At 43.2% G+C, this 27,261-nt stretch overlaps 2 protein-coding genes and 1 long non-coding RNA gene across 3 annotated transcripts; 1 reads left to right on the top strand and 2 right to left on the bottom strand.

The window, feature by feature from the left end:
* LOC117860149 (uncharacterized) lies at positions 1-1,211 on the bottom strand. Its single transcript, XR_004641386.2, has 2 exons — positions 549-1,211; positions 1-436 (listed from the first exon to the last, which is right to left on the bottom strand). It is a non-coding gene; the product is annotated as an uncharacterized lncRNA (long non-coding RNA).
* Positions 1,212-7,531: 6,320 nt separating this feature from the next.
* On the top strand, positions 7,532-10,828 carry LOC117860151 (uncharacterized). The gene is made up of 5 exons (XM_034743392.2): positions 7,532-7,824; positions 7,930-8,033; positions 8,128-8,215; positions 8,897-9,085; positions 9,182-10,828. The coding sequence occupies exons 1-5, from the start codon at positions 7,611-7,613 to the stop codon at positions 9,505-9,507; spliced, it is 921 nt and encodes a 306-aa protein (XP_034599283.1). The 5' UTR covers positions 7,532-7,610; the 3' UTR covers positions 9,508-10,828.
* Positions 10,829-22,105: 11,277 nt separating this feature from the next.
* Positions 22,106-27,261, bottom strand: LOC117859634 (DNA polymerase epsilon subunit B). The gene is made up of 13 exons (XM_072294601.1): positions 27,024-27,261; positions 26,740-26,920; positions 25,894-26,047; positions 25,599-25,729; positions 25,159-25,237; positions 24,964-25,068; positions 24,716-24,796; positions 24,492-24,622; positions 24,307-24,401; positions 23,932-24,031; positions 23,071-23,185; positions 22,880-22,990; positions 22,106-22,678 (listed from the first exon to the last, which is right to left on the bottom strand). Exons 1-13 carry the CDS (start codon positions 27,193-27,195, stop codon positions 22,532-22,534), a joined length of 1,602 nt encoding a protein of 533 aa, XP_072150702.1. The 5' UTR covers positions 27,196-27,261; the 3' UTR covers positions 22,106-22,531.

The raw sequence follows: 27,261 nt of genomic DNA, 5'->3' as shown, positions 1-27,261 counted from the left end.
TTGTCATTCAATTACCAAAATCACATACTATAATTTAATAGGGCCATCTTCGCTACAAATTTATTGTGCACAGGATACAGAAGTATTTTCTTTTCAACGTTTGGATGCGTTGTGATTGTTTACACCTGTAATTAACTTACGGCTGTAATACTCAGTGCACAAGAATGCTGTCAGTGGCAGGAGATAGCATCATCTGTGGCCTGTGCAACCGTTCTTCTTTGTTCCGCCTACGAACTACAATGGTAGCCTCGGAATTGATGGGCTTGTCATCGAACTCACTGCAGCCAAAACTGAGCTCTCGAACACCAAGCTCGAGATCTCCCTCAGCCCGTATGAGGTTGAGCTCAACGCCGCCCATGTTTCTTCTGCAGTCATGGATTGAGGCCCTGGCGGCGCGAATTGAGGCACGGTCATGTCTTGCTCTCTTCTTCAACAACTATTTTGAAGTTCCCAATCAGAAACACAATCAGAGAAACAGGATGGTCGACTCAGGATAGCAATCGACAAGCAGATTAGCCACATAGAAAGAAGCAAGCAAACTGCAATACTTTGCATTGCCGCTTCCTTTTGTGCTCGATTTTATCCCCCTCCATCCACGATATCAAAATTCCTGGATTGAAGCTGCACCAAGCAACGAAGTCATCAAATTGTTAGGACCCAGAACTGAAGAAATTTCAGATCAAAGTTCTCGAGGGGATGATTAGTTGTGAGGGGTCCCCCAATGCAAGTCGCTTGACCCGCTTTGACATTCTTGGGTGCTCTCCACTGTCAACCCCACTAGCGCCGTGGAAGGCTCGAATCGGGGGTCGCCCGCCTGCCGGCGAGCAGCATCACACGGGCAGAGCAGGCGCAGGGCAGGAGACGTGGGCGCAGGCGAGCTCGACGGCCGCATCACGGAGAGTTCACGCGCAGGAGAAGCATGCGGCAGCCACGCGGGCGCCGGTGGGGAGGAAGAGACACTGGGGAGTACACTGGGCTCACAAACGCCGGCAACGAGGAAGAGAAGTGCGGGCGGCAGTGCGGATCTCGATCGCCGCGGCGAGCGAGCGCATGGGCATGGGCGCGGGGGAGCAGCGAGCGGCTGCGGAGCGTTGGGCAAGCAGTTGCGACGACGATGGGAGGAGGCTCCCGATAATTGCCGCAACATGTGTCTTTTCGAGACCTCCACAAATCGCTTGCATTTTTCATTGCACGCGAGCTCGTGAGATGATTATTATTTTACACCGGTATTAGGCCGAACCGACTGTAATTTTTTTGTGCTAATCGCTATTCCAAACAGCTCTTTGCGCTCACCAGCGGAAAATAATTAGGTGGTGTAAATTATCGGTGTTTTCTCACTAAAACCTGCCATCCAAACATGCCCTTAAGATTTTATAAATTAAAAATTTAGTATTATATGCATTCCTTTTTTTTCTAAAAAATACGGTACGGCACACTCTAACACTCATCCGAGGTCCTCTATGAATGCCTGCAGCTAGGTGACTAAACAAGCAGAACTCGAGAGTGGCAAAATTATCGTACATATCTCATTGTTGATGAGCACATCATCTAATACTAAAACAAATAGCTAGCCTAAGGTCCCATTTGGGAGGATTTATTTTGGCTTCGGCTTCACCTATTTTACGCAAAACGAGGTACTATAGCGTGAATCCGTTTGGTAAGCGGAGGCTAAAATGAATTAGAAGCCAGGTGAAACCACTATTTTTTGCTTCATCGATTTTAGCTTCATTAGTGAACCCGTTTTGGAAGAAGCCCTCCTAAACGACCCCTAACAAATTTTGATATTAACAAAGTCACAGCAAACATCTCGAAAGACACGTCTGTCTATCATAAACAAATATCTCGAAAGATACGTCGTCTATATAAACATAATTAAGGGTCCACATCTATGAAACAAATAAAGCGTCAAACATAGTTAACAACCGCAAGTCAGCTGTCTACATATTCTAGACTTTGGTACCACAATGCACTTGATGTGCCTCTAGTTCTCCTTTGTTCCCTATCTCGTAGATAGGAATCGTACCTGTCTCCCCTCCTCAGGTCATACGGATCGAGTACTACTAGCTTAGCGCCCCCATGCCATGTGGCATCATCTCAGCGGGGTGATCGAGGGACAAAACCAAAGTGCTATACATGCCTCGAAGTCGAAGAGCTGCTGACGATCGAATGGGATAAGAACAAACAGCGAAACTCGCAGTCTCAATGATTACACGGCTGGCGCGTTCTATCAACAATTGATGTTGTTATCATTATTCCCAGCTCGATTCTTCTTAATTGCTGTCGCTGGTTTCTTCGCATGAAAGACAGACCAGCGCTAGTGAGGGAGGTTAGTTGTTGGATCCTACCACTTAGCTAGGTTGCCTAATCTAGATCCCTCCCCCAGCTGCTAGATTAGCTGCAGATGGATCGAATCGGAGCAAAGCCTTGTGGCTTTTTTGTAGGCCTGGAGACAGGAGGCGTGTGATCGGGACGGGACCTTGCGTGAGCGAGAGCGAGGGGCTCCGACTGATTAGCCTGAAACATGCCATGTGACCGCGCGATCGATGAGACGATGACCGGGCACGGGGCACCTCGTCGCCGGCCGGCCGGCCGGACATGGGACCTGCGTCGTCGTGTGACTGCGCACTGGATCCTGCTTTGGCCTTGGGACAAAAAGGGCGAGAAGGACGCTACGCCCGGCGCGTCGTTCTCCGCCGGGTCATTGCCGTGTGGCGTGTCGAGCACCTGCACGTTCGGTAACAGTGCGGCACTGCTGCGCTCGCGCACTTCGGCTGCCGACTTGCCCGAAGTGTTTAACTTGGGTCATTTCTCCAAGGAGAATCTCTCTCTCTCTCTCTGGGGTGGTGATGATCATGAAAAAAATCTCTGGGGTGATGTTGTTTGATGGCTTGCCTCCCTGATGACACGACGGGAGGAGCTTCGGCCCAACCGTCTCCGAACTGCAACGTCTTTTGTTGGATGGGCCTCAGGTTTTGGATTAAACGGGCCGGAGTTCCAGTTCTATTTTTGCAAAATGGGCCTCAGATTTTACTGGAACGGGCCGTTAGCCTGTGGAGTTTGTTTTTGTTGTGTGGGGATGGTGTGGTCCTTGTACAGTCAGTTCTACTTTTATCAGAGATTTTTTGGGCCCAGCCTATATACACGTCATGGAGTGGGCCGCTGCTCGCTAGGCCTCACTGACTTTAGAAAGGAACAAAGTACAAAAAAAAAAAAAAAACACGACGCACGCGTCGGCAAAGGCAAAGAAAAAGAAAACGCCAACCAACAGTGGAGATGATGAGATGGCTTGTAGGGCTACTCGCCGTTCACTTGATCGCATTCACAGAGATTCCATTCAAGTGGGTACTTTTGATCCTTTTCAATTGCTTCCAAAAATTATCCCATCATTTGTACACATAGCACGCGTCTGTCTGTCACGTTATGGTTGAAAGTTGAAACAAACATAAAACCCTTCTCCCCACTCTATTTTCTCATCGAGACACTTATGCCGCATGCAAATTACAGTTGGCCCAAAACAAAGAGGCATTGCAAATAAGTCATGCATGGGAACTAGAGGGGTCGATCTCTCCACGGTTTCGAAATGGCGCCATGATTACAAAGGCAGGGGACATGCCGTCGCTTGGATCTTCGTGGAACTAGGATTGCATTGACCAGAGCAAAAGCGGCTAAAGCCCGCACACGGCAGACCCGTCGCAGCAGCAACAGCAGCGGCTCGATCGTATAGTAGCCTGTTTTTTTCGGCACACGACGCTTCTTTTCACGTATCGCTGGGTAAAGCATGTGCATGCGTGGATTCGTCCGAGCAAAGCCAGGATCGCTCAAGGTGTTGCGGCCGGCCTGGTCCATCTGCTGCAGTAGTACACTGCAATACGAAATTCAGAGAATACGCACATTCATTTCCTGCAAGATACAGTAGCTTTTTATGCCCTGGCATAGAGATGAGGCAGCACCAGTCTTTTGATAATGCAAAAGGCTAGGGTCTAATTGGACACTCCAAAGCTAGCATGCATGCAATTTGCAAGTCATGCTTTAATTTGCTCATCTGGCGGCACACGCACGACAGGATTCAGAACATTTTGAAATCGCCATGATGCACGCGTTGAATTGTTGCTCTGACGCGACAGCTACATACTGCGAATACGATTATACGATCGAGCAGCGTGTGATGACAACGTATGGGTACACATACATTCGCATGCAGGCATGCAGTAGTGCGATCTGAGCGTGTCCAGCGAGTACAGCGCCATGAGCAACTGTGACTGTGCACGAATTATGACGTGCAAAACTTTGGTTCCCTTGACCATATACCCCCGGCCCAGCTCTATGTGACGCACTGGTCTGGTTTTGTTTGGTTCTTCCAGTCCTCCGGATGTTGAATCTGATCGTGCCGCGGTTTTGCGTTGCGTGGGGTCTGGTCCCTCACGTTTGTCTCACCTTGCCGCATGGTGCGCGGCCTGGTGCCAATAATTCGGTCTCCCACATGGAAAATGCGTTGTCTACCCACGTCCACAGCGATGCATGCATGAGGGCAACAAAGGGTGGCAAAGGTCAATGTAAGAAGGGCGAGTAGAGAAGGGCCAATAAAATATAGGTTAGTAATGAGAGTTGAAGGTCTTCTACAGCACTGTGTGTATTCTTCGCTCCCCTCTGCCTTCCTACACACATCCAATTTCCAGGGAACTCCACCTGCTTAGGTGCTCTGCAACCTCTAGCGTCTGAAAAATTTCGTAGCATTATTGTGGGCAAAGTTGTCATCGGCTAAATATCTGGTAGAAACACAAACACCATAGCTTTGGTGGAATGGTGAGAAATATCTAAAGAATTTATGTGCACAACTAGTCCTCCCCTCTCTCCTCAAATTAAACTTGTAGAGCAAGTGATGTTACACAATTATCGGATCAAATTCAATTAGTTCAAAGGATAAGTAATGCAATAGCACAAACAATATCATCTTGATTTTTTGTCCTTCTCTGACTAATGCGAATTATTTCAAATGATAAGAATAATAATGTCCCGACGTTAGGGATGGTGAACTCAAAGTTAATTTTTAGAAGAAAGGTTTACAAATTGTTAAAAGATATGTTGTTTGAGTTAGTTCAGATTGCTAACAAGATTCAGTTTTTTTGTGTAAATGATGGTACCATTTGAAACTTTGGTTGTAGTGGTCAATGTTGAACTCAATCTTTGTATTTTGTGATTAATTTTAGAGTGGTTGAATTAGCTAGTTTTCATTAATTCAATTTGGAAATTGGTAATTCCACCAAGACATCATATTTTATTATGGTTATTTGTTCAAAATAGACTTCATATACTAGAGATGATTTGAATAAAATATGTGTAGTTGATGTCAAGATTTGTTTATTTTTTTATGAAAATGAAACAATCCATCATTTTGTTTTTTCTAGTCCCATGTGGGCTTCAAGATTGTGTTGTATTGTTTCAAAATTCTGCAAATTTAGGTGGGCTTTGAGTTTATTGCTAGACTTTGGATTAGTAAAAAGAAACATATGTGAACAATGCTTGCTACCTTGTGGGATTTTTGGAAAACTCATAATACTCTTTTATTTTCGAGGGAATTAATCATTATATCTAATGAAGTAGATCTTAAATGCGTGAGAATGTTGAATTTATGGCATGTGCTATTCAAGTTTAACAATGTGTATATTTTGGATCAGTACATTGGTGTTTTGGAAGAGAAGGAAAGCAAATCTAATACAACTGAGTGGATTATTAATCCAGACATCATGCCTCAAGCATCAAGTTTGGAAGCGTTGTTATCAGCATCTATCTATGTAAACCTAATTGAGTTGTAAAATAACACCATAAGCTGGAACTTCAATGAAAATCAAATTAATGGCAAAGCTGATGCTACTGTTGAGTTGAGAGAACCAGATTTTGCATTCTCTTTAGTTATATACTTTTCGTCTAGGTTGTGAAAATCTTAGTGAATCCTCATTCAAATATAGATTTTTTTTCTAATAAATAAAATTATTTTATATAAAACTACATCTTTGATTCCATTCATAAATTGACTTCCCCTCCTATGCTCTGAGTTGCAGTATCGACAAGGATTCAACATGCTTCTATTTTATAGGTTATGGCAAGCGCGCTACCAAAACGTATTATATACTTTCCGTGAAGGTTGTGGAAATCTCAGTGAATCCTTATTCGGATATTGATTTTTTCCCAACATGTGAAATTATTTTTGTAAATACTTCCCCTCCTATGCTCGGAGTTGCACTATGGATAAGGATTCGATATGCTTCTATTGTATAGGTTATGGCAGGCACGCTAACAATGTGTTTTGTACCAGTATTTAAAGACTTTGCATGTTTTATTTTTTTAATGAAACACAGTACAGACGCAGACCCTCACATAAATACATGCACACTTAATCCTACCCTACAACCCTACCCTATGAGCACCTCTGAAAAGACTGAGCCGACAGATCCTCAAAATTGACGAAGTCACCATCGGCGCTTCACTGTCCCTTGTGGTGCAACCCGCCCACTAGCGTTTGAGTCCTTGACTCGGTACTAGTGCTCATATTTTCTTGGATTTATTCCATGATTTAACTGGCGCTATTCTTTATGCTCTACAATAAAATTAGGGACTTAGCACTAGTGCTCATATTTTCTTGGATTTATTTCATGATTTAATTGGCGCTATTCTTTATGCTCTACAATAAAATTAGGGAGACCTGTTTCATAAAGAATAGATTTTCTTTTTTTATTTGAAAAGCAACCGATAAGAAAAAAGTGTCTGTATGGTGTGTGTGGGTTGTGTACGTTCACTTCTCTACTCCCTCCGTCCAAAAAAGTCATTTTAGGATTGTTCTATGTCATACTTTTTAAGTTTGACCGAAATTATAGGAAAAACTACATATATTTATAGTATGAAATAAATGACATTAGATTTATCATGAGATGTATTTTTATAATATACCTATTTGATGCCATAAACATTGATATTTTTTTTCTATAAAATTTGGTCAAAGTTGAGAAAGTTTGATTTAAGACAAACCTAGAATGACTTATTTTTTGGAACGGAGGGAGTATTTCGTAAAGAAAAGGAATAATCTCGATTTGGTCTTGAAATTATATTTGCTCGTAGAATCTGTTACTCTACATGTAGGCTTATTTTAGAATATTATATAAGAGCTTCAGTATACTTTTGGAGCATTATTCAAGATTCTACCCAGGACATGGTTTGCACAAAATATATATTTGATCGCTGTTGCAACTGGGCTCTACCCATATCAGAGATAAAATCAGAGAGTGAAAAAGGGTGGACGAGGAATGAGACGCATAACAAAGAGTGAAAGGTCGAAGAGTCATAGCAAACAAAAGCCACTTTTGTTGGCTCGTTGCTCCCTTTAACCTTTGCAAGATTTCCAAGCCTTCTTTTTCCCTCGTCCCTGACTAACCGTGCTCGATCGACATGCCGTACTGCCGCCTGCGGTGCGCACAGAGACACCCTTTCGCCTTTAGGCCTCCCAAAAGCCCTGCTATTTAAGCACGCATGGCAGACCTCTCCTATCTAAGCTACACACGCCTTCAGTCTCGGACTCCCAGTTCCTCTTCCCCCACACAGTCCACTAGTGCTGCTCCATGGAGACAGCCCAAGAAAGAGAGCTGCACGGGTGGCAGGCCTTGTGGCCTTTGGACACCATGGCATGCAGCTTGGACAACACCACCACCACAACCAGTGGCTTCCTCTTTGGATGGGATCCACAGCTCAGCTACTTCGGTCTAGGAGCATGGGGAGTTGGCGCCGGCGATCTTGATACCCATGAGCGTGAGCTTGAGCTCGTCGTCCCCAAATGTAAGCCTCGCGCTGCATGTCTACATAGCCTGCATTTTTGTTTTCGTTCCCTGCAGTGTTTCTGTCCATGGCGTTCAATCGTTTACTGTCTGTCATGTGTACTAGGCATGGAGTCCCCGGTGTCCGAGGCGTCGACGGTGGCGGTCACCGGGTTGCCGACACCGCAGGATGCGATGGCGATGCCCGGGGAGTTGGACGAGCTACTCCAAGTGAGTGAAAGCTTCATCTCCATTAACAAAGATTCACATGCCAATTGCCATTCTTGTGATTGCTTTTCTCAGCGAACTTGTGCTATGTCACCAGAGCTTATGGGACTCGGACGAGGAGAAAAATGCTGTGGGCTTCACTTCCTGCAGCGGTCTGGAGGAGGCGAGTGCTATCTCTTCCCAATGTAAGGATTCAGAAGCTGGTTTGCTCTCGAGTCTGAACTTCTGAAATGGTTTGGCTTTGTTTACACACTTCCTGTTTCTTTACTGTCTCCAATGACTTCGGTACTATACATTTTCATTGATTTCATGATTGTGGTACGATTCCAAACAACCAGGACAAACTTTGATGATTACTCCATTAAATAACCACGGTGCGTGTGAAATTTATGTCCAGGCCCACTCGAGATTAGCAGCACATTGCTGTCTGTCCTTACCAATTTTTTAAATAGTGGACTAAGGAATTTAACAATAGCACTTTAAAATAGCTAATAGCGGAGCTAAATGAGGCTATAGCAGAACTATAACGACTAAGTTGTACATGAATACAAATAGTGGTACCATACCTCAAATAGCTATAACTGCCACTATAGCTATAGCTGCCGCTAGCGTACCATAACGGCAGCTATAGCGTGAGATTTAGAACCTTGGTCCTGACCCATCATTTCTGCATCATGCGCTTGATACGAGAGAACTACTACTGCTTTAGGATAATTTATTCCTTTACATTCAGTTAGGATAGTTTATTCCTTTACATTCAGTCAGATTAATTGTAATCTCCCTGATCTCGCTGCCTTTTGTAGTTTGCTACAAATTTAGGCCCCTTTTGTGGGCCTTTTGTAATAAACAGTAATCTGTTCCTGCAGATGATGATCATTTCGCTCTGAACACAATTCTGCCGACATCCCCGGAGAAGGCTCTGACACAGCCACAAGCAGAGCCTCCCAGTTCCTCCTCATCCCACTGCAACATGGACCCATGGGCCAGTGACACCGGTGTTGCCCCGGGCCAGACGACTTGCGGCAACAGCTCATCCAAACGTTCGGCGCCGGAAGGTGCGGCCGTGCTCACCGTGTCCCAATTAACCGCAGTAACAAATCGTAACAATTTTTTCACTGCTCCATGCAAAATTCTCATCTCTGTGCACGCAGAGAAGGAGAAGGGAGGTGACGTAAGCTGCAAGAAGAGCAGGAAGGCGCCGTCCTCTACCGCCGGCAACGGTGCCGGGACAGTGGCGCACCCGTTCACCGTGGTGAAGCCCGGCGGCGCGGACGGCAGCGTGACGCTGGCAGACATCAACCAGTGGATCCTCACGCCGCCGGCCCGCCCAGTCCGGCACCCCGTGGGGGAGTTCGCGTGCGCCCCGCGCGTGTCGGCGGGCAACCGGCCGGCGCCGTCGGGCAAGACGGTGGCCGGCTTCACCAGGCTCCGCACCGCGGGGAGGGGCACGATCACCATCGTAAGGACAAAAGGCTGAACTGATTGTACAAGCAAAACTGATGTAAATTAGTGGCTGATTGTACTGTGAAATACTTAGTAGAAGGGAAACTGAAGTCTGGTGACTCACCACTGGTGAGAATGCATGCTCGAATCACGGTGCACGAGGATGGATTTGGAAACCAAGTGTTTGAGCAAAGAGGATAGCTCATGCCATGCCAAGAAGAGCAAAGAAGATTGTTGCCTCCTCGTCATATCTCCACCACATATTGGCATTTTAGAAGGGCATGAGCCACATACAACTCTTTTACTATAATTATCTGGCATATTTGGGGAAATAGAAATACCGTTAGGAATGGGAAAATATTATACATCCGCATCGAATTGCTGAAAAATCAAAAGCTTACATTCAAATGTTAATACTTTCTGACAGCGTGACCAATGTCTCCAACAGCCAAAATGTGTGAAGCCAATGCTTCCATCCAAAAATGGGTTCCACCGCCGGAAGATTGGGTTAAAGCAAATGTAGATGCAGCTGTATTTGCTGATTCAGGAAGAATGGGAACTGGATGTGTGATCCGAGACCACAATGGAAGATTCTTGGCTGCAACAAGTCAAGTCATTGATAGGGTCACTGAACCAGAATTGGCAGAAGCCTTGGCTGTCCGCTGTGCATTAAAGTTCATCTTTGATCAAAACTGGAAGAAAGTGATTATTTCTTCAGACTGCTTAAATCTTGTGCGAAACCTCATAGCAAAAGGAATGGATAGGTTACACATAGGAGTAATCATCCAAGACATTAAGAAGATGACAGCTAATTTGGAGGAAATTTCTTTTGTCTATGTTAGTCGATGTTACATAAGAGTATCCTGGCTAGGTCGGCCAACCAGACAGCTAGTTCAATTTGGTTAAATGTAGCCCCAGAGTCGATCCGGGATTTACTTTGTAATGAACTTTTAAATTAATTAATTTTAAGTGCTGTCTGATCTAAAAACAAAAGAGCAAAAAAGATTGAGGAGCTTGAACCACGATTGAGAAACACGGTCGGGTTGTTGTACTGTACCAGGGACAACCGGACAAGGCTCGTACTGAGAAATGTTATGAACGACGTATAGAAATACGAAGTAAAGAATCAAGCCACAGAGGAGACACACGATTTAACGTGGAAAACCCCTCCGATGTGAAGGGGAAAAACCACGGGCACCAGCCAGCAACAATCTCACTATCTCAAGAGTTTTGGGTTACACGCCTATGGCGGCTTACAAGAGAATCAACGCTCCGGTCCAAGCCTCCGACGATGGGCCTCCGCTCCGTCAGAAGCCCGGCCTATTTCCTGGAGTGAATTTGGAACAACTCCAACAAGAAACTGGGTGCCACCACGTTCGCTGTCACCGATGCTTAAACACTTAAGGGTCACTTAGGAGTATTCCAGATTATCGATTTCCACGGAAAATGAAAATTATGCTAATCCTGATCTAATTTATCAAGAGGAAGTGGTGTAGTGATGACAAATCAGTGATGGCTTACAATTGTATACTTCGGCCGCCCGAGACGACCCAATTTTCAGAAAGGGATGAGATAGGAAGTTGACCGTCTACGCCTAAATCCTATAATACCGATCGCTCTCATGTGGTGGACTATCCAACCGACATGAAGCCAACGCTCCACAGCTATCCTTAGTGTGTTTCCTTGCATGTGATCGAAGTGGGCTGGAAAAGACGATGGGCCAGGTCAGGATGTGATGGATGGCCCATTAGTACCCTATGATGAGCAAAGAGCCTTTCTTTGGGAAGAAGTTGAGGGTCATTGGGCTTAGGTTTGGGTCAGCCAACCTATCTCAATGTCCAGCTCACGTCGTAGTCGTAATCTTTCGGGAGGTATAATTTTTGCGTACAGACTCTGAATTGGGTGAACCAAAAGTCCATTCCATTCATATCGGCGAGAACTTCCACATAGTGAGATCAAATATGTGATTTGAGCAAGAATTTCACCATGTCCTTGAAAGTCTTTGTTCCTTGGTTGGAATCATGTTGACAGGTAAGGCAAAACTCTTGTTCATGTGCCAATAGTGTTCAAGTTATCAGATTAAGAAAAAATACTGAAGGATCAGTAAGACGGATAGACTGGTGTTTCCAACCGAACTTTTCAAAATCCAGATAAACTTTGATTGAAATTTGAGCTTAGACCTTCTAGTAAAAAAGTGACCAGCATTTACAGGTGTGATATTTACCGGTCCATGCTGGTAGGACTGAAGTTCATTGGTTTTCGATGAATTTTAGCTGAAACTCCGAACTCAGTGTGCCACTTATCCTTGGACTTAGGGACTATCGTTGCTCCTCTACAATTTATAGCATTTGTACACCAACTTACATATATTCCTTGCACAACATGCTGGGACACGAAACTTGTGGTATTCATTAGTTTAAATCCATATATCTAAGGTATTCTAACTCAATAAATTATTTTTTATGCATAGTTGCAGGTCATATTTTCTGAGATAACAACCTATAACACTTTCACTGCCGCTCCGGCAACCCACTGTTGCCATAAACATCCTAGGCAGCTTCGCTGCACTGTCCTCTCTCCCACCCACCTGATCTCATCGCCACCAATGACAAGAAATGGACGGCAAGCCCCAGCAGCTTGCTTTGTTCTGTCCCCTCAGCGCCATCGTCACACTTCATCTCTCCATGCACTCGGTCTAGTGGATCGATGACACAAGCCAAGCCTTTCTACCGGCCCATGGCATGAGTACCATACTGGACCCCCAGCCCCGCCTATCAACCACCTGCTGTAGATTCCATTCAGGCCCTCTCCATCATCCTCCCACAGACAGCGCGACTGCAGCACCATGCCTCTCCTTCTTCGTGCACCCAGTGCAGAGAACTAGTGACCCAAAACCTCACGTGTCTATGCCATGGGTGCACAAAACAATGCACCTTAGCATACCAGCCACCCTGGCCCCATCCGTTAGTCCTGATACTATTCATTGTTTTCTATATCTTTGTTAGAGATACTGTTACTCACATATTATTCTATGTTCGAGATATTGTTAGTATAGCCTTCGGTTGTTAGAGATATTGTTAGTATATCATTCAATTCTTGATTCTTAGCCTAAAGATATTGTCAATAGATCAAGTTACTATCTTTCTATCTTAAAGATATAGTATAACGGCAACGATCTATCTTGAGGATGCAATAGTACAACCGAGCATTACTATATAAAGAGGTCCATTCTAGCTTCACTCTCATAACTACAGCACAATACGACCATCCTGCATCAAAGGCTGAAAGGTCGACCTGAAAGGAAGGAGATTGGGCAGAGAATATCATGGCGGCTCGTCACATTCTCTTGGTTGATGACTATGTGTTGATCGTCTTGTAGCACCCAGACTTCTACAGACTTGTAACATCCGAGGTTTGCATTTACAATAATCAACCTTTTACGATGTATATTGTAAATAGAGAATTGTGGTATTTGATAGTTACTTCGCATACTATAGGTGTACTTATGTTCTTGTTGTAGTGTTGTGGTTAGCATTTTTTTTCAATCAGTTGCACCTTGAGTTACAATAAATAGTACTTTTTACCATTTATAATATATATTCAATCCATTTTCATATCTTAGCCTAAGTCGTTCCATGTTTAATATATTCCTTAATATTTTTCTTATATATTTTGCAGTGACTGTCATGGAAGGTCCTAAGCAAGCTTTGAAGTTCTTGGACATGGTATATCAATATTTATATTATTGCTATTCACAAGAATGCGCTTATTTATTTAAATTAATCTAATTATTTACTAAATATTTGTCTTTATGCACTTGAATATAGGAACATGATGTGCAGTTGATTCTGATGGATTACTATATGCCTGAAATGACCGGTTATGATCTACTGGTTGAGGTGCAAGTAGGGTCCTTCTATGGAAGAAAGTTCTAATTTCATTAAATGTTATGTCGAATGTTTTACTTTCATATACTGGTAAAATTAATCATTATTAAAAAAATTTGTTTCCCCACAGAAATCACCCAAGCTTAATCATCTCCCTATGGTGATTACATGCTCTGAAGACATCCCCGAAAGGATAAAAAAGTGAGTGAATAGAAAAATTGTCAAAGTCATGCATTAGCTCAATAATTTTCCCCTAAGTATTCAATTATTTCTATATTCCTATTGTGAATGAAGGTTCCTTGATGGAGGTGCACACTATATCATCAAGCCTATCAAAGTTGCCAATGTGCCTCAACTTCTAAGCTACATTTGATAAGCAAATTAGGGCGATCAATATAAAGACATAATAATATAACTCTCCTATAGGGTTATATTCCTCATTGCCTAGTAATTACTATTTGGATATGATCATGTATGGTCCTCATTTTCTATAGTTTGTTTGCTATCTGTTTGAACTTAAAGACTATTATGTGACCGTTGACATTTCGATATGACCATGTTCGGTCCTCTTTTTTATCTGATTATGTGTGTGTGTTCCGGTTTGACTTCGATAAGACTATTATGTGACTTTTGCATTACAAAATGGTCGGTAAACTTAGAAGGGCTTCATGCTAGGATTCAATGTCATTTTAATGGGACAAGGATTATACCCATATAATGTTAACATGGTGAGTTGTTTCTCTCTTATTAATTTTGTTGGGATCGCTGGAACCGTCGAATACCCTCAATCATCATTTGTTTAAGCTAGGTGTAAAGCTTTATGTTCATAAAGGAATTCTCTCTTTAACCCTCAGCCATGTAGCTTGATGATGCCGGCACGATAGGTGAAGCCCAAAAATGGACAGCATCCATCAAAGGTTCGGACTCATTCGAGCGTCAAACTTTGATCCAGTACACAACCTTCGATGGTATTGACGTGCAACAATGCAAATAGCTTTATATCTTTTTTTCATATTTCAGGTGTCCAAAGGTCGAGGGTTGATGATTGAACCTTATGGAAAGATCATCAACAATGCCCGAAGGTGTACAAGAACCCCCTATGGATGCAAGCTTGACTGCGAAAGGTCCAAGGAGCTGGCAAAAAAGCAAAGCATGGCGGAATGCGAATCTTAGCAAAGGCCCAGGCGAGGAGTTGTGAGAAGCGTGATCCAGAGGAGAAAGCCAAATTGTACATGTATGTCGTAATGACTATTGTGTACGCTATATTCCCGGAACGTAGTAGGTAAATAAGAGTAGAACACGAAGCGGAAAAAGCCTTCCCCCCACTAGAAAAGGGGATCCACCCCTCTTGTACAATGGATGATCTTTTTGAATGAAAAGTTCCAGAAGTGATTCTTGTATTTGTTCATCAATTTCATCTACTGCTTGGTTTTGAGTTCGCTTGAAACCAACCAATTTTATCACTTTGTTAGTTCTTGCAATGGAGGATATAGGCTCATATTTTATTCTTGGTGGTCGACTTGTTCTTCTCTCCATGCGCCAAAAGTCCAAAACCTTAGCTACCACGCTCCCTCCTCCCTTTGCTGGCCATCCATGGAGCTGGCCATCCATGCGCGAAAAGTCCAAAACCTTTTTGTCAGCATAAAGAAATTTCATCCATGGAGCTGGCCACCATCATTGTTTCTAGTTATTAGCCATTAGATCACGCCACATCTGCAGTAGAAAAGAAATATAATCAATCCGTTAATCAAATTTTATGTGGCCAACACATGAAAACAAAAAGGTGCTAGAACCATCATGATAACCTAAGATTAACATATACAATTTATTCCTAGTTATTTGCATGTTTACCACCAATCCTCTAAAATTTTCAACACAGGCACAACTCTTACCATTAAATGATAAATAAAGTCTAATTTGATTAAGAAAAGGACAGAAGCGACATTAAATATACAGTTGAAAAAAAAAGAACTCTATGCTATACTGCTCATCCCAAGTGCTCAACTTCTTGAATTGATTATGTGAATACAATTAGAACTAAACAAATAAATCATATATTTGAAACAAAAGGAGAGAACAGAATTTCATAACTGGACTGCCCCACCAAAACATGGAGCAGCCAAAAGAAATTCAGCAACAACACCATTTTGACCACCATTTCCACTAACCTTGGAAGAAGGAAAGGAAGATCCTTTCAGTATGGTGAGCATAACGTCCAAGGTTCTGATGCGGATCAAGCAGCATTCCAAAAGCTCATGACGTGGGAAGATGCCGAAGGTGATAAGCTTGTCCTCTTTTCTTATCCAATCACACATCAATTTGCACTCTTTTGTGATGCCCTTGAATTGAAGCCATTGGTGCAGTAAGTGCCAGTAAGTCAGTATTAAACATAATAGAGATGGAGGATACTTGTTAAACCCTTATGTTATGACAGAGGCGGCGTGATGCAGGCAGGCACTTACCACCATGGTGGCGGCGGCATCAAAGGCATGGGACCCTTGTAGGTGCACAAGGCTCAAGGCGCACATGCGGATCACGCTGCTCTGCTGGATGATGTCATCAGTAGGACCAGCACCATGCTTCAAAAGCTCGCACATCAGGTCAGCCTCCTTGGTAATACACTTGAAACCAATGTTTTGCATTAGTCAAAAGCCATAAAAGATTAATAACAAAATAAACATCCAAAGGTGTATGTGCTGGGTTGGATAAAGGGGTCAAAGCTAGGGTCACAAGTGAAAAAATGAGCATGTAGGACTCAGGGCCAAGTTTTCTGCAACAGTAAAAGGACAAAAGCTCAGATAGATCGAGCACCGTGTTTTAGCAAGAAGCAGATCACAAACGTCTGCTGACAGTACATTGCTTGTCAATTTTACTAAAAGAACCAGCCATAATTGGTCATCAAATGTGCGACAGGCGGGTGTTTCAATGTTGATAAAATAGAACTGTAAAGACAGGACTAGAAACATTAAAATATGCAATTACTCTCACTAAAGATAATATTGTGGTTGCTTGAAAGAGATAATCTCTTACCCTTCATCTTGAAATGGTGAGTCTAATTAACTAGTTTATATATCGTAACAATAACCGGATAGAGATTGAAAAAGGATCCCCCAACACACACACGCGTTCCAATTAGGTCCTTTTTCCTTTCCAATTAGGTCAGAAGCTAGTTGTCAACAGCAGCACACATTTGGTCAGTAGGGTTAGAGAGGAATAGTATTTCTGCCGTGAATGACACAAATTTTTGCTTTGTTTACGCCCAGTTGAGGCACATACCGCAAAAGCAACAGTGGAAGCAACAGAATGTTTGCCCCCTGCAGCACATATGATTGAATGTGCACGCTCCAGGTTACTCCGAATGATAGTGTTGACAGGCAAGATCTCATCCGGGAAATGCACCACCCGAGCCTTCCACAAAGACACAAGTTCCTCCTCCTTCTTGATACACTACTTGACAACCAGTTTATTTAACATAGCAAGAAGACAAGCAAAGAAAAAAGAATTAGGAGCAGGCTTCGACTGATGGTTTAGAGAGGGCAGTTGTGATACTTACAACTTCGGCCGAAGCAACCAAGCTGCTAGTAAGTTCAGCAACAAAACTGGCATTGCGCTTGTAATACTGCCGAAGGTAGTTGCAATAGTCAGACCAGGCAATAGAACCCTTGAATGGCAGCAGCCTGTCCCACCCACATATTTTTTCCAACACATCTTTCGAAAGAGTAAGAAAAAGAAAAAAGAATCGTTGAATCTTTTGAAGCAGCAGTATTAAGACAATGAATAAATATTTGTTGATGGGATACAAATAACCACGATGTGGGGAAAAAACAAGCAATGAGGGAAACGGCAACATGCATGGGCTTGCGACGCTTTAACAAACAGATAAGCAGACAGAATTGAGGAATTTAAAACATGAGCACGCAAAGGAACAGGAATACATCAGCATATAAATCTCTCGATCAGATCGATACCTACGAACTTGACAGTCCTAACCGCCATTGCATCATCGCCCTCTTCCAAATCTTCGAACGAAGAATCAAAGGCCATCCTATCCTCGTCGGTCCAGATTCCCATCTGGTTTTCCCTGATGTCTTCTGAGCTCCCCATGAGGAGGTACTCCTGCCGAAGAGGGACTCCATGATCGTCTCCAAGCCCAAGGTTGCCTCCCGTCTTGATTAGCTTTCTTCCACTTTGGCAGCTGCAAAGTTCTGCTTCAATGAGAGAACAAAAGCCAGTGAGGAGTTTTGCAAGAGAAATATTTAGTCATAGTTACCAGAATTTTGCAATCTAATTTCATCGCTCCACAAAAGTTCACAAGGGGTGTGCCTTGGTCATTTTTCTTCTTTGTTCGTATCTTCCATCCTCCTCTTCTTACTAATATCTGCAACAGTGATCTTTTCCTGATCTTGTAAGTTGTCCCTGGTTAGCACAGAAAAATGGTACAGTATCACAATGCTTCTCGTCGAGAATAATCAACCTAACTCTCTTACATTATCAGATAACATAATCAAACACTATATACAATATATTGTGTCAACAAAGGATATAGACTCTCCATACCCTGTAGTGTTTGCTGCTTCAGCACGAGTAATATTATTCTCATCATTACTAGGAACATTTCCACTAAAAGATTTTTCCTTAACAACTTTGTGCCCAGCAGCAGCAGGAACAGAAAATGGAGACTTTTCCAGTATGCTGATCATTAAGTGCAGGGTTCTGAACCGAACTTGGCGACCCAACTCGAAATCGTTATCCAAGTCCATGTCAAACGGGTCAAAAGGCTTATTGTTTTTGCTCATCCAGTCACATATTTTATCGGTCTCCTTCATGATTCCCTTGAATTCAAGCCAGCCACCCATCACTTAGTGGTTAGTGCGTTGTAAAAACAAAAGAAATGAATGGACATTGATAACATTAAGAGGATTGATGCAGGCAGGGACGTACCACCATAGCAGCAGCGGCAGCAACTCCATATAATTGGTGGTTCATAAGACTTAAAGTGCACATGCGGATCTCAGTGCTCTGGATGATTAAGTAAACCATGGGATTGGCACCACGACTCAGCACCTCACAGATCAGGTTAGCCTCCTTGGTGCTACACTAGAATTGATTGTTTTACGTGTATCATAAAAAATCAAATAACACAATCAAAATGCTACCCAAGGAGCCAATATACTTTACTGAAGGTTGTGATGGTGAGTCAGTAAGTATGCAAGGCACTGGCCGTGCTCTAGCAACCACTCATACAATACAAATTAAATGTTTGGGAGTGTTGTTAATAACAGAAAGCCAAATGTCAGATAGATCAAGGGAACCGTTTTTAGTGCTAGGTAGACAGGTTTACATATGCTCCCTGTGTTGCGCTAAAAAGACTCAACTTGGTCACAAGATGTACAAAAGTCAACGACTTGAAATCAGATAAAATGTAAACTGTGGTGGTAAGACAGGAATCCTTGGTCATGTTGTGGTAGTTCACACCAATTTGCAGTTTGTACAGCTACCTGAATTATGAGGACCCAGTAGTATTTTCAAGATTGCATGGAAGAGAACATTTATCTTGTTACAAGTACAAATAGTTTCTATGTCATGGTGACAACTGGGCAGAGATATTGAAATAGTTCCAAATAGAATGCAGTTAGAATGCAGAGAGAGGAATAGCATTTCTACTTAGCTTAATTGTCTGTGCGAGAACACATTTAATTTGGTCATTAGAATGCAGAGAGAGGAATAGCATTTCTGTGGTCAAATATCACAAGTGATTTGTTTGGTCTGTTAAGGCCAGTTGAGGTACATACCAACAAAGCTGCAGTGGAAGCATCAGAAATTCCCTCTCCTGTTCGTTTGACTTTGCCCGCAAACTCCTGGATCAGGCTACTCAGAATGAAAGTGTTTCTGGGTAAGATGTCATCCGTGCATTCTTTCAATTTACTATCCCACAAAGACACAAGTTCATTCTCTTTCTTGAGACACTACTTGACAGCCAGTTTAACATAGCAAACAAGACAAGCAAATAAAAGTTAGGAGCAGGCTTCAACTGATGGTTCACAAGAGGGGCACAGTTAGGGGCACAGTTAGATACTTACAGTTTCAGCCGCATCAACCAAGTTGCTGCCAGTAACTTCAGCAATAACACTGCAATTTTCCTTGTAATACTGCTGAAGGTAGTTGCACCAGCTGCTTAGGCTTGGTGTTCAGGGTCTCGTTTTCATGTTTTGCCTGGCGCTCATGTGGTAGTCTTTTGGTGGGTGGTGTGTGTTGTTTTTTGTGATTTGTGAGTGTTGGGGTGTGTTTTGTACTTAGTTTGGGGTTCTTCCCTTCTCTTTGTACTTTCTATTCTCTCTTAATGAAATGACAAGCAGCTCTCCTACGTTGTTCGAGAAAAAAAAAAGTAGTTGCAATAGCCAGACCACTCAACGGAACCCTCGTATGGCAGCAGCATTTCCCATCCCCATGCTTTTGCCAACAGATCTTTTGATTGAAAGAAGTAACAACACAAGAAAAAAAAAAGAATCATTAATCCTTTGAAGAACCTTTAATTCTTTTGAAGCAACAATATAAAGACATGAATCATGTTTGTTGAGGGGATGTCCACTCTGTACCCAGGTAGTTTATCCCCTCGTACACTTAATTATCAGCTCTAAAATCTACATCAAAATTTTATCAACAGTTCTCACCACCGCGGTGCCCTTACGTCCTCACCCATAACCACCTCCACCGATGGGCCGGCCTTCCTCCCAGGCTTTCTTCTAATCCCGAAATCCCAAAACCCCACTCCTTAACTCCAACTGCTAAATCCCTAACCCTAAAAGCATCTCTAGCAGATTACACATCCTTCTCCCCAATACTAAAAAACTATCATTTTGGTGATAAGAGGTGCTGCAGCGGATTACCAATCCGATCCCTAATACCAAAAAAATTTGGTGATTACTAAAACACACCTCCCTCTCACCCAAATAAAAGGAATTCATCCCTCTACCTTATGCATGCATGGGTATGCGGTGTTTTAGTAATCTGCTGTAGCACTAGTTACAAAAACACAAAAAAAATGTTATTAGTGAGGGAAAGAGAAAATATATTGGTGATAGAGGATAGGTAATCTGCTGGGGAGATGCTCTAACTCACTGGACTGGATAAGATAAATCTCGAAGACGGGGCGGATCTCGCCTCGCCAGTGTTGAAGAGGGTGAAGATTGGGTGCATGAAAAATTCGGGTGCGTTGAGGCAAGAAAATACTGTAGCATCATATAGCATTTCGCGTAATGACCGCGAAGAGAAACAAAACAATACTAGCAAAGATGGAAACGGCAGCCCGCGCGGGCTTGAGGACGCAAACAAACAGATAGGCCGGCAGCATTGAGAAATTCACAACATGAGCCCGCAAGGCAGATCGATCAAAAGGGGATCGGGAATACATCACCATATAAATCTCTCGATCAGATCGATACCCATATACTTGACAATTAGCCGACGGTGCAATCTTCACATCAGAATATTTGCCCCAATCATTGAAGGACCTCCACTCCTCGTCAGTACGCTTGATTTCCATCTGCTGCTCCCCGAAGTCTTCCGAGCTTCCCAGGAGGAGGTACTCCGGCCGGAGAGGCACTCGTCTAAGCCCGATATTGCAGCGTCTGCCTCCTAACGCTCGCTCTTCGACTTCGATAAGGTAGGGGAACGGGTGCGGCTGATCTAGGGTTTCGAACGCACCCTATGCGGCTGGATGGACGGGGAACATAGGAGGGGTGAGGGATATTATTTAGCAGAGGCAGCGACCTGTTCGGCAACCACAAGCGACCGGCGGCGGGACGTAGGATGCGGCGAGGCGCCACAGAGGCAGCTGCCCGTGGGGGAGTTCGCGTGCGCGCCGCGCGTGTTGGCAATGGCAAGCAACCGGCCGGCGCCATCGGCCGTCGGGCAAGACGGTGAACGGCTTCACCAGGCTCCACGGCACGATCACGACCGTGAGGACAAGATACAAGAGGCAGTGAGTTCTTACTGCTACTCGGACGGACTGCTGCTTGTGCCAATTTCGCCAATTCGGTAGTGCTAGCTAGCTGCAAAAGTAGATCAAACGCCAATTCGCTTTCGACGTGCCGTACTTTTGCAGCGGGACACAACCCGATCAGGATCGCCGCCCACATAGCTGCAACAATTTCGGCACAGCGTGTCTGCATGTCAACATCGGTTGACACCAAAACATTGTTCCCGGTTAACTGACGAAACTTGCGTTACTGACGGACGGGAAAGGGCCTCTCAATCCGTCGATGGCTGACAGGACCGAAAATGCCCGTCTCCTTCTCAAAGGCTTGCGAATTCGTCGCGCACCATTTTAGTACTACCTCCATGTGCACGATTCATGAGAATCTGGTGCTCTCTTTGCATAATTGCGATGGCCAGCCGCCCAGTCCAAAGGCTGAGGACAACGGGGACCTTCTGATCTGATGAGTAGCATATGGTGTTCTGCATTAGCACGCACGACCCTAAAGCTGAATCAACTCTTTCAGAGCTTTAAGTTGCCAATGAGCTTGGAGTTTGCTTAGGTTGGTCAACACAGATTCGTGTCGATCTGCGCACGAACACCATCGTGGCTACGTTGAGATGTCTTCATCATCAAACATGGGGAAATGCTGGTGCGGTGTCAGCATAAATTCGTATTACGCAGGGCTCGCCTATTGTTCAACCACCACATATAGTCATTTATCAGAATAATTAGATAAAACATCAGAGTTGGACAGTTGGGCGATCAAATACTAACGATAGAACAATTAGAAACATTAAAAAATGCAGTCTTGTTACCGTGATTTACAACAATGAATTCTAAATGGTAGAGTACAAAGATTTTGGTAAAACATACAATGTCAGTCAGTTAAAACCGTCTAGAGATGTTTGCTGCACAAACACCATTACCATCTGCTGCTATTGCTCTGCTGAGCCTATGATCAGATGTCAGCATCAGATCTCTTCAGAAAAACACCACAACTTCATGGATGGCCTGTTATTTCCACAGATTCTTGCGTGGAAATGGCCTGCTCCTTAATTCATCTGTCAGAGCCAGAAATGACAATCTGGATGGATGATGCGCATTTATCACCAGACTTCGAGAAATGCTGGGTTGAATGATACACGTCAGTACGCCACCCCAATTTGAGAGCCTCAGTTAATTCTCCCCTTATGTTAGCCTTCTAGTGCAGAAAGCTCAACCTCCTTAGTGCAAGGTCGGTATGCTGCAAAGGTGCTGTCATTCGCAAACGAACCTGGATTAAAGCAAGTAATTCCAGTGTATTTGAAGGCTTTCTGCTCGCTCTTGTCACCCAATACTATCTGAAAAGTTTTGAAAAGAGAAGAATGAGTACAAAACTATCCAAACTTTTGGTGAGAGCAGCTATACTTTTTCAGTAAAAGGGCATTTATGAGTTGTGCATGTTCAAGCTAACAAATGAGCACTAGAGAAGATCCACTGAAACTATTACTTGAAAAAAAAATTGAGACGAGATTTGCATAAACTACATTCAGATGACTTACTGCGTGAGGAGTTGGATACAGCCGAAGGCAATGATCATAATTCCATATGATAGGTTGAACAGTAAGGGGCAATGGACAAAGATGACTCTGATGGGTGATAGTTGCTACCAGCTGAAATGAAAAGGATTATTTAAGGTCTTCAAAGAGATTGTGCTAACAAAAATAACAATAAATAGAAGTCCTTAACTCACATGCTCAAAAGGGTCACTTGTTTCTTCGGTTGTTGGTGGAATGAGACATGACCGCCGCATCCTGTAAAGGAGATCTTGCCGGAAAAACACAATTTCTTGTGTATAAAACTTCACCCTGAAAATCATAGCTCTACCTTATTGGAGATGGAACAGATTGGAACTGAGAAATGTGTAAGCTGAAGTGTTGTTTTTATCATTACGACTTGATCTAGATTGGTGAAATAGTTTGGACAAGATGTTCCGTGCAAATATATCACTTTAGTGGGTGGTTAGTGTATGAAGGTCTTTTCAAGACCTGACTGAAATGTCAGTGGACGACAATTCAGAAATGAAAATAGATGAAGCAGACAGTACCTAAAAAAATGTATAGTGCATGCATTATGTTGCCTATCCAAAAATACAATAGGCACATCGGTAGACTAGCATGAAAAATGGCAATTAAGCTCTTCATGTACCCATCACCATTGTGCCTCATGAAATTGTGTAAGGAGATCCAAAAGTAATTAAGAGCATGGATGTATGAGTTATCACGATAACTTCAGTACGTTCCTAGAAAACAATTAATACAGTACATCAACAGCTTAACTTCATATAGTGACTGCTGACCTTTTGCTATATTTACAGACAATGATAGCATGTAACAGTTATGGATTTAGCATGATTCACAACATAGAAAAAACATTGTTCCTCTATGTTAAACTTATTGATTTTCTTTGGCTGAAAACTGTAGAATTCCGTATTGGAAGGCATACTAGTTTTACACTAACATTTTAATCCCAACTCTGGTGTTAAACATGTACATCTTCTATTAGTATAATCCTGGTAGCAGTTGGAATTTTAAGCATTATTTTCATGTCAAACCTGCAGGGGTTGCTTACGAAGATTGCATTTGGGATGTGCTTTAGAAGTTCTTCAATAAGATATTTTGGAAGCGCACACCTTGGGAGTGCTTTAGAAGGGCCTGCATATTTGTTACCAAGTAAAAACAACATATCAAGTGATGAAGAAACAAAGAAACATCTCATTGCAGCTATCAGGGGAGACAGTCGGCACTATATCGGTTAACAAGCTCATTTATAGTCATGTCAATATGATTATCACAGAAAATGTTGTACATCTAAAATAGCATGGTAAAGCTAGGGTATAAAAAGATTGGACCAAATAAATAGCCATAAAATTCTCCATCTAAATTTAGATCGAGCTAAAAGTGTATGAATATCATTAAGTTTGGAGTACCTGCATCATCAGGGCCTGGAACGAATAAGAAACGACTATGCTCCTTTAATCTAGATCGAGCTGCAATCATCTCGCCAAGCTTTCCAAACTGCAATCTGCATTAAGTAATGATTATCTTGTACTGGAATACCAAGAATAAAAGACATACAACTTTCAGCTATCTCTAGTGGAACAGGAAGTCATACCTGAGTTCTTCAAATGAACTGAATGCTAGGTTGCAGGGACGAGAGCAGAAATTGCCCATCAAAACGAAGAGGGAAGGCACCACTTCTACGCTATCATAACCATCAAGGACAACAGCTAACTTCTCCATAGTCTTCTCTACGAGATAACACATAAGAACATCCTGAGAATATGACTCAATAATGACAGTAACACAAAATCAAGAACTAATGTAAAACAGAAATACCTCAGGATTGTCAATCCAAACATCCGAAAGTATGACAAACATATCATTGATGGCCTTCTTTTCCAGTGACAATAATCTTAGCTGTTTGTTGTCAATAGTACCAAAAATTATCAGTAATTGACAAGACCTAATTATTCATTTGGAATGAGTTATTGAAATATTTTTCAAGCAATTTGGGGGGGGGGGGGGGGGGGGGGGGGGGGGGGGGGAGACACTCCCACCAAATTTTTATGAGTTATTGAACTTACCGTTTCTTCAGTTGGTATTACACCTCCCCCAAAGAAATCAAGACCCATGAGCAATGAAAGTGAAGCTTCCCTGTCCTCCAGGGGAGGAAAACCACATGTATTAACCTGTGCATGATTTGATGAACATAATTGCATTCAATAAGTGAATAATACAGAAAAGAGTTGAAAATTTTCTAGGAAATTAGAATCACAGACCTGGAAAATGCCATTTGAAAGCAGCTCCCCTTCAGCGACGATTACAGTATTTTCAACAAAAAAACCTGACGTGATTTTGTGTTCTTTATTAAGGAAATCCCCATGGATAATTTTTTTTTCTTGAACACGCAAGAGAACTGTGTATCATTGTATTAATAGTAAAGAAAAGAGTCATACAGAGACCCAACACACACACACACACACACACACACACTGAAACTATAGGAGCTTAATGCCAGATGCTGGTAAAAATAATTGCTGAAACATATAAGACGAGGAAATTCCTTTGTATACCCTCCTTCACAGGTAATTGGAGAGAGTTTAGAGTTGACATTTTTATTTCACAAAGAAAAAATATAGATTATTTTCATAAGTTATTCACATGAATGTATTAGTAACTAGCCATCAGTGGTAAAATAACACTGTGTTCTCAGGATATGGCATTTGATAAGTCAATTGGAACTGCTCCAGTAAGATCCTCCAAGTAGAACTGGCGCTCCTCCAACTGTGAAATGACCCCCATAATCCATCTCCGTCCAGTGCACCCGATTAGAGACTGTATAGAAGTAATCTAAATGGAGAAAAAACTTATAAGAAACTTCACATAGAAAGACTAACGAACATAAAACGAATTGAAAAACAGTCTAATGATATTCTTTGCAGAATTGGAGACGAGTTGTACGGATTAAATAAATCAATCAATGATAGACAGATACAACATAGAAGGAGAAATACCTCGCAGCTGCTATCTTCAGTCACAACCGTGTCAAAAGCTGGCTTAGAGAAATATTTATCACGAGAGAGCCTCTGAAGTAGCACTTGGTACCTGTCCCTATAAAGGGAAGCTTTAGCTCCAGCTTCTCCATGGATAGGTAATCTACCGGTGTGCCTGTTATGCATAGAAGATCCCAGCATAGATTCAACAATAGAAACATGAGGGCTTTGTCATCACTACCTCCCACTTCCAAGTGTATGGCCAAATGATACAGAAAACAAGCTCTTTCAGCAAGTTATATGCTCTACATGAAATTTCTTAGTTAGGAAATGAGTTCATTTTCTAAAACCCATTAAATCCACATGACCAGGCTAATTAATGACGAATTACTCAGCACCGATTTCCCGAATTAAAAGAAGTTTTTTTCGAACAATATCGGGGAGGGGGGAGGGGGGGGGTGTCCCCACGTACAAAAGCTTTATTGATCGAAACGGGCTGTTACCTTTGCGTTAAAAGAAGTGGTTCATCTAACACAATTTGTGTTAAACTTGTAGACCTAAGAGTTTTATTTTTCCCAAAATAAACATAGGCAGCACTCAAACTACTCTGATACACCTATTCTGCAAATTGGGAAACGCTAAAAAAAGTTTATATCAGATTTAAGCGACTTAGATACTTAGATAGTGGTTTTTCTGGCAGAAGCTATCAAACCATCAATTCCAAATCACTATTTTACCATCCAATTTAGGCAAATTAAGCCATATTTAAACATTGCTCAACAGAGAATCCCAAAGAAAGGGAACAGAATACCAAGTCACCCTAGCGAATTGCCCAGATCTACAAGAGAAAAGGCAGCGTTCACATACTCGTAGAACACTTTCTTGATTGAGTCGTAGTGGAACCGCGGCACGAGGAACGCGTCCACCACCCGCAGCGCGGAGCGGGCGCTGGTGACCGCCAGCGACGCCGCGTCGACAGCCTCCTCCGCCTCGACGAGCAGCGCCACCACGCGCCGGACCGCGTCCCGATCCAGTATCGACGACTGCACTGCGCGCGCCACACACAGGCGCCCGGAGCCCACGGGCATCAAAACTACAGCCACCAGAAACAACAGGAGACAGGACGACAAACGGAGGGAGAAGCGGCTTACGCGGCTCCTTGTCGAGCTCGTCGAGGAGGAGGTCGAGCGCGTCGTCCTCCGCGTCGGGGAAGCGCTCGAGGAAGGCGGCCGCCTCCTCGAGGGCGTCGACCTTGAGGGTGAAGCCCCGCAGGCGGAACTTGCGCTGCAGCTTCCTGCGCGTGGCCGCCGACGGCGGCGCCATGGGAGAACGGGGGGAGGGATTGCGGCGGGGGCTGGAAGAGGGTGTGGCGGGAAAGGAGGGCTGGGG

This window comes from Setaria viridis, chromosome 6, assembly GCF_005286985.2.
Source record: "Setaria viridis chromosome 6, Setaria_viridis_v4.0, whole genome shotgun sequence".
Taxonomy (NCBI): domain Eukaryota; kingdom Viridiplantae; phylum Streptophyta; class Magnoliopsida; order Poales; family Poaceae; genus Setaria; species Setaria viridis.
The sequence above is the reverse complement of the archived record's forward strand: the minus strand, read 5'-3'. Positions and strand labels throughout refer to the sequence as shown.